We start from the raw sequence: 7767 nt of genomic DNA, 5'->3' as shown, positions 1-7767 counted from the left end.
CTTCCAGGTCTGGTTAGTAAGGGCACCAACTCATCTCTGAACATAACCTCACCTTTGATATTCCTGGCCTCAAAGCACTGCTGTCAGTTTGTTTTCTCCGGAGACAGTGCCAGTTTTGGGGAGCGCGGCATGCTGGTGGTTGTAGTCCGAATCTGCCCATCTGCATCACTAGAGCTACTGAGCCTAGGGTCGGAAAACTACAACTCCCAGAGTCCCGCGCGCCGCCAAAACCATGCTGCAGAGCCGCGAGAACAGGAAAGATACCGTTTACACGTTGGGTGAGTGCCCTGTTCTTCGGAAGTAGCCGACACTCGCATTCTCCCAGGGCTTAAGTGCCTCCGTACACGCTGTGGGGGCAGAGAAGCTAGGCCAGGTACTTGAGGCACGCAGCCGTTCTGCACATCCGAGGTGTAAACTGGTTTCCCAGGCGCCGGGCGAGCCTAGCGTTAGCCTTAGAATATAGCCCCTTTCTTTTCCTTGTCCAGGACGCGGCCTCGTGAAGGGTTGTGGATAAGGCTGTGAGGACTGCCCACTTCTCCCAGGCCGAATAGGACTCCTGGAGCGCGGGAGAAGGGCCACGTGGACGTCTGTAGAGACAGGCCTCGAACCAGGCTGCTATGAAGAGTGACCCGTCGACAGCTTCAGCCCCGCTTAGGGGGGCCGGGGGTGCCCTAAGCAGCAGCGAAACGGTGCGCGTCGTCCTGTCGCCGGCGGCAGCCGCGGCTCTCCTGGAGGAGGCGGCCGATCACTTAGTGGTGCACCTGGACTTCCGGGAGGCGCTGCACACCTGCGAGCGAGCCGGCCAGAGCCTGAGCAACTACGCCCAGGCTGACTGGCCTGTGGGCACGTACGTGCGGGGATTGCCTGGGGAGGGACCAGCATTTCGGGAACCGGTCATTCCCAGAATGTGCACAGGAAGCCTCTGACAGGCTGATGTGCCCGTTCTACAGAGGAGAAAACTGAGCCCCTGAGCAGCTTAGCCAATTCTTTGCTCCCTGCTCCAGTGTGATGGCGTGATGGGAAGATAGAATGTGTATTGTATTAAATTATTTTCTTAAGCAGGCTCAGTCCTTTCCTAGGTACACTCCCCATCCCTAAGTTGTTCACTTCTGGTCTTGGCTGATGAGTGGGAATGGGGTTCTGGTCCTGCTGAAGAACTGGATTAAACAATCAACTTAGAGAAAAACCTTGGGTTGTAAAATTGGATTAGATCACACTAGGGAGGTGGTGGGTAGAATAGTCAAAGCTGAGGAGCCCTGGTTGTGATTTTAGGGGTTGTATGGGGGCTTGTTTCAGTAAACGCTGAAGGCTGTGATTCCTGGTGCCTGGAGGTACCTCACTGGCTGGCACTAAGGCCAGTGGATTTCCTATACCCACACTCAGGCTTCATGCCCATTTCTTCACACAAACTGTTAGTTCCAGCTCTCTTTCCACCCACACACCTGTGTTGTAGGTGTACTTTTCTCTTTCTGGCATACAAAGGGGAAAGTACACCTGCATACAAAGATGTTGGGCAAGAGTTGATTTGCCTCTAGGAGGTTTATAGGAACTTTTAATTTCTAGGAGAATGGGCAGTTTTCTCTACGTTGGGGCCCATGAGACCAATTGTAATTGTGAGGACACTTTGAATACTAATGGGGAGAATGGAAGTGATGGCTGCTAAATTGGAAGGTGGGGAAGAACAGTCCCAGGGTGGAGGTATGAATGGAAATGGAGGGGGACCGTTTCTAAACCTGAATTGGTTTTTTTGCTGACAGTTCCTTAGAGGTGAAATGCTCCTTGTGCGTTGTGGGGATCCAGGCCCTGGCAGAAATGGATCGGTGGCGGGAAGTTATTTCCTGGGTTCTTCAGTATTACCAGGTCCCTGAAAAGCTACCCCCCAAAGTCCTGGAGCTGTGGTAGGTCCTTATTACTGACTCATTGGATCATTCCAGAAATGAAGACTTTTGCTCTCTTCTGAATCAGTGCCTAATATTTCCTCTTCCACATTCCCTTCTATTTTCCTCCAAATCTGATTTTTTTTTTCACTAAAGGATGAGGAAGGAGGGATTTAGGAGTGGGTTAAAGGAAAGAAGAAGAGAGAAGATACTGGGAATAGGAAATGTGAAATGGGATGACAGAGTGGAGTGTCATAGTGGAGTGAGAACTTTTTGCTATTTTCTAGGAATTCCTAATTCTTTCGATGTCAGCATTCCATAAGGAAGGGCTGGAGGACACAGGGGAGGAGTTGGATAAGAGAGTATAGTGGTTATGAGAAATGAACCAACTGTGGAACACTGACTGTTTTTTTTTCTTGGGGGGGTGGGGATTGGATTATTTTGGGCTGCAGTGTTCTTTTATACAGCAAAATGCAAGAGCCTGGAGCCATGCTAGAAGCGGCCAGTGCCTGGATCCAAGACCCAGACAATCAGGGCCTTCCAGAATACAGAGCCTTGGCAGAACTTTACCTGCAGCAGGTGCTACTGCCTCTGGGCTACTTGTCAGAGGCTGAGGAGCTAGTGGTGGGCTCTGCAGCCTTCAGTGAGGAGCAACGGCTGGATGTACTCCAGGTCATCAGCATAGCAAGGCAACAGCAGAAACATGAACACTCTGAGAAGGACCAGAAGCTAAACCAGGAAGGTAGGATATTATCCTTCTGTGGCTTCTTTAAAGTGTAGTTGTGGGCTTTCCTCTGGACCTTGGGGTCCATCATGACATTCCTGGGAGTTTAGGAAACCTGTTCAGTTGCTTAGAAAGTCCAGACACTCTGAAGTTGGTAGTGGAAAGAAAATCTTCATATGGGAATGTGTTGCTGGGTCTCAGGACCTTGACTCTTTTCTCCTAAAAGTCACCATCTCCTTGGGGTCCTCTCATTAGATCTCTTGCCTGTACTATGCTGGGCTAGGTAGGATGTTATTCCTTTAAATGCTAGCACAAATGTAGACACAGCTGAGGTATGCTTGGGGATAGCCAAAAGATAATGAGAAACTAACACGATAACTTGGTAACTTGACTTATGAGGTAAAAATTACTTATCTTCAGTTTGGGTGCCTCTGCTCAGTCTCCCATCTGCCTCACTCACCAGACCTCTTGGGTGTCTTTTCCAGTGATTGATGTCCACCCCCTTCAGAGACAGCCCACCTCTGCACATTAGAGCGCAGATTTATAAACTGGCTTCTGTAGAGAAACCACTTCAGTACTCAATACCACACACCTGGCTAGCATCATACAAGGGGAACCTGCAAAAGGGTGGGTGTGGATTTGTTACAAAGGGACTTAAAGGTTCCTCTACTCCAGACCCTTCCCCTGGTTCTTTAATCCTTTTCATCTCCTTTTCCTTGAGTGATCTAGACTTCTAGACTGTACATAAATACGTTTAAGTGCAGAGATTCACTATCTTCTAAAGCAGCTCATTTTATCAATGGGCAGTTCTGTAGGGAAATTGTTCTTTATCGTGACTTTAAGTCCCCTCCTCCCCCTTGGTGGTTTCTAATGTATTGGTCATAATACATAGAATAGGTTGAGTCCTTTTTTTACCCCACAAGAGCCCTTCAGCTGTAGGAGACTGTAATACTGTTGTCCTAAATATTGTTGTTGTTGTTGTGTGTGTGTGCGTGTGCGCTAAAGAGCATGAACCTGCTGAGACAGGATCACTTTTTTGCAAACAGGATATGTTGGCTTCAGAGATTACCTATGGCTACCCAAGACCTCTGCCCCTCCACCCATGGGGAGGAGGAGGCAGAAGGGGGTTTGATGGCAAATTCAGGATGTCCTGTCAGGACTGGGCACCACTTGTTCTTGGGTTGGTAGTGTTCATGTTTATATTCATAATCCAGGATCTTTGAATTCTTCACTATGTGTGCTAAGTGCCCTTTATTTTCCTGCATTATTGTGATAATCAAGACGTATTGTTCTGTGTAACTCTATGCATGTATCTTAGGCTAAAATATAAATAATGTTATAAAATAGGATATTTAGAAAAACACCAAATATGCCAGATTTATCTAGCTGAGTAGATGTGCAAAGTCCTCCCCTAAGGAGATGATAGTGTGGTGATATAGTCCTTAAAACATTTTTGGAGCTTCGGAATCTCCTTTAAAACCACTTTATGAATTACAAGAGTTATAAAATTACCTTCTGTTCAACTCTTATAATCAAGCTCAAAGCTCAGATTTAGGGAAGCTGGTTCCTGTGACTTACCTTACAGTTATGCTCTTTCTCCCTGACCAGACTCCTTCCACAAGTTTCTGTCACTACTAATGTTGCTTCGCCGGCTTTGGGACTCTGCAGTGAGCCACTTCGTTTCCCTGCCCTTCAAAAAGAGCCTCCTGGCCACCTTGATTCTCTGCCTCTTGGTGGTGAGGTTTGATCCAGGTGAGTGATGAAGCCTACCTCTCCTACCCTTCCTGGAGAAGGGGCAGTTGACAAGAGCTGGGCCTGTGGGAGCCCTCTTGGGGATGGAGGTACCTCCTGTGCCATTTCTTTGAATCTCTTCTATAAGGAGGAATTGCTGGACCTGAGCAAGAGCTGGCCCAGCCCACCTAGGAGAGACTAGTGCTGTGGTCTGTGAGAGCAGTCTGGAAAAAGTCTACTCTGCTGACTCTTTAACATTGACTTTGAGTCATTATCATCTACTTTATCATGTACTTTATGCAGGATTGAACTCTGAATAGAACCTCAGAGTTAAAAAAAAATCTTCCTCATCATATGTTTAAAAAACTTTGTTAACTTAAAACATATTAAATTGTAAATGAAATACTTATACATTTTAGAAATGTGGAAAATAGGGAAAATTTAAAGGAGAAAACAAATCACCTGTGAGTCTGCTATTATAATGGTTGTACTTTCAGCCTTTTTTCTATGTAAAGACATATATGGGTATAAGTAAATTTTGCATATCATAAGTATTTTTTGAAACATGGCCTTAAATGGCTAAATAATATTCCAATTTAAAGAAAGTCCCATAATTGATTTTAACAACTCCCATTGCAGAACATTTTGATTATCTTGTATTCTGTTTTCTGCAGTGCTGTAAAGCAGACTTGAGCTCCCTAAGTACTATTTGGGAACAACCTTGGTTATTTCCTGAGGGTTAATTCCTTGTATACCTCAAAGTTGTCTTTTTCACCCCTTTGCTGAACACTGAGCAGGAATTCCCTCTGAAGAGCTCTGTTTGCTTTAGGAAAGAATCACTAGTTAGCCTCAGGTAAGCTAAGATAGTTTGTGTTCGTTCATATCTATCCTCTGACTTTTTAAAAATTTAACTTTATTGACCCACTGTGTCCTGCTCCCACCCCCTCCCCAGGCTTTCACCCTTATCTGTCCGAGGGTTGGCTTTAGCTCAAGCATTACTTCGTCATAGCAGACACTATCCTCTGACTTTCTCCATTGTTCCAGAGACTTGATAAAAATTTAGAAATTTTTTACGGTTTTTTAAGCCCTTTCATTTCATAAACCCTGGTCTCCTAAGTGCAGATGTCAAGAGGTCATTTGAGCTTGCTGTTCACAGAGCTGCTCAGACTTCTTCAGAAGGGCCCTGGCTGGTGGTCCTGACGTTCAATGCTAGTTTTGACTCATTATAGTGGTGGTGTTATGGGAAAGGAGGACTCATGAATGGGCTGCAATTTGACCTCCATAGAAAGGATATACAGAAGTTAGTCTGTCAATAACTTTCTTAAAAAATATCTTCCTTTTTAAGATAGAAAAAAAAAAAATCAGTTAAAAAATCAGGAATTCAGCCCTGGCTGGTGTGACTCAATTGTTTGGATCATTGTTCCGTATACTGAAAGGTGGCAGGTTTGATTGTCGGTCAGGATACATACCCAGGTTGAGGGTTCGATCCCCAGGCACACTCAGGAGGCAACTAATCAGTGTTTCTCTCTCACATCAATGTTTCTCTCTCTCTCTCTCTCTCTCTCTCTCTCTCTCTCTCTCTCTCTTCCTTCCTCTCTCTAAAATAAATTTTAAAAAATTAAAAACAAATCAGGAATTCAAATAATGAAAAACAAACCAACTCAGCTTTAATTCCAAAGAGGTGAATTTTGCTTTAATTTCAGTATATTTAACATGATAAAAATAGGTAATACTGTCACATGGCTCCAAATTTAAAAGCTATAGAAATGAATGTAGTAAAAAGTCTCTTCCCAAATTCAACGCACCAGAAGCAGTCACATTAGCAGTTCTTTGTATATCAAAAAGGTAAAACATAATATATTTGAATCTTTTTCTCAGCAAATTTAAGATCATTGTAATCAAAGTGAAGAAAGTATATTTCAGAGAATATGTCCTAGAGAAAGTGCAGTTCTTTATTGTTGAGGAGGGAAGCAGGAGGAAATAACATTAAGCATCAGAATATGCTTCCAAAAGAATCCTTATGTTCCCAAGTTGGTAGAGTTCCTGAGGGATGGGAAATGGGACTAAGTGAAGAGGAGGGGAGTGACGGAAGGTTCACTGACAATAATCTTCTTTTCCCTGCAGCGTCTCCTTCTTCCCTGCCCTTCCTCTGCAAGCTGGCTCAGCTCTTCCATTGGATCCGGGAGGCTATGTTTTCTTCTCTCTACTAGCTCTCCATCCGTGACTGAGTGGTCTTTCCCACTCACCTCAGCCTCTCCACTCCCCACAGCAGAATAACTCATCCACGGCACCAATTTCCTGTTGCTGGCTGGGCCCCTATGGGAGTGGAGCCAGCCTAATTCTAGGAAGAGCTAATTCAATCCGTGTCTTTTTTAAAAAAAAAAAAAATTTGTTTTATTGCTTAAAGTATTACAAAGAGCATTACATATGTCTCTCTCTCTCTTTTTTTTTCCCCCCACATGAACTGTCTTGCTACCCAAATGCTCTCCCACTTTGGCTGGTGTCAGGTCATATGGAAACAAAGTGGGGCTGGAGGGCACAAGTCCTCCAGAACAGTCCCCTCTTATACCCAGAGATGCCTTGTTAAGGAGGGGTTTGGGAATGGAGAGTGTGTCCATGAAACATTCCATCTTCTTGACAAAGGCAAGGGGTTGATTTTTTAGGTCAGGGTGTGAATGACACTGGAAGTTCAGAAAAACCCCTTGGACATCTTACCTGTGGACCAGGCCTTTAGTTAGGCAGAGTGCCACCTGAGAGGGCCTCTTCTTTTCTCTCTTATGCTCCTCTTCATGGATCTGGCCTGCTTTTTTATCTGTACATAATTTCCATGGTTTTGCAATGGACTCGAAACTGCCTGGGCCCACTCTCTATTCAGACCAGGGCATGACTTTCAGAACCACCCAGGTGATTACCGAATACAAAATGTGTCTGCTTCGCTCTTCTCACTGGGTAAAGTGATCTTGCTTGGTGCTCTTGGGCTTCAGCTCGGTTTTCCAGGCAGTCAGTGGCCAGCCGCTGTTCTGTTACACTCAGTATTGCTGCTGTCTCTTTCCCTCTTGTCAAGCCCTTGCCCCTGCGATGCAGTAGTATTTTTGTACTTTGTCTAATGGCTTTTTTTTTTCTTTTTTTTTTTTTTTTTTTTACCAATTCTGCCTGTATCCTTGCTTTCTGGTGGACACTTGCTGGTTTCCCCCTTTCTATATCCTGTTCTAATTATAATCTATTATTTGTATAATGCAGATGTTTTTCTGCTTGTGTGGCCTTGAAAAGTAGGCCAGCTTTAGAGGTTGATGAGCTGAAAATGGAACTGGGTAATCAGGGGACCTGGAAGGGATGTGCAGAGGGGGCTGGGGAGAGGGGAGACATGGGTTTTGAAGGCAGTGAACAATTTTATTCCTTGTTATGGGGAGGAGACATGGAGCCTCAGAATTTGAG

At 44.9% G+C, this 7767-nt stretch overlaps 1 protein-coding gene across 4 annotated transcripts; it reads left to right on the top strand.

Annotated features, from left to right (window-relative positions):
* The first annotated feature begins 242 nt into the window (after window positions 1-242).
* Window positions 243-6759, top strand: PEX26 (peroxisomal biogenesis factor 26). 4 transcript variants are annotated; one of them, XM_081083518.1, is made up of 7 exons: window positions 243-373; window positions 486-847; window positions 1758-1898; window positions 2330-2619; window positions 4210-4353; window positions 5130-5185; window positions 6457-6706. In XM_081083518.1, the coding sequence occupies exons 2-6, from the start codon at window positions 618-620 to the stop codon at window positions 5159-5161; spliced, it is 837 nt and encodes a 278-aa protein (XP_080939644.1). In that variant the 5' UTR covers window positions 243-373; window positions 486-617; the 3' UTR covers window positions 5162-5185; window positions 6457-6706. The 4 variants fall into 4 exon arrangements, with proteins under 4 accessions (XP_080939644.1, XP_080939643.1, XP_080939642.1 ...); XM_081083519.1 differs by having other exon boundaries at window positions 254-278; XM_081083517.1 differs by lacking the exon at window positions 5130-5185 and having other exon boundaries at window positions 243-278; window positions 6457-6759.
* Window positions 6760-7767: the final 1008 nt, after the last annotated feature.

The sequence above is a fragment of the Myotis nattereri genome (assembly GCF_964212035.1).
Source record: "Myotis nattereri genome assembly, chromosome: 2".
NCBI classification, from domain to species: Eukaryota; Metazoa; Chordata; class Mammalia; order Chiroptera; family Vespertilionidae; genus Myotis; species Myotis nattereri.
Note: the sequence above shows the minus strand (reverse complement) of the source record. Positions and strands in the feature narration are given on the sequence as shown.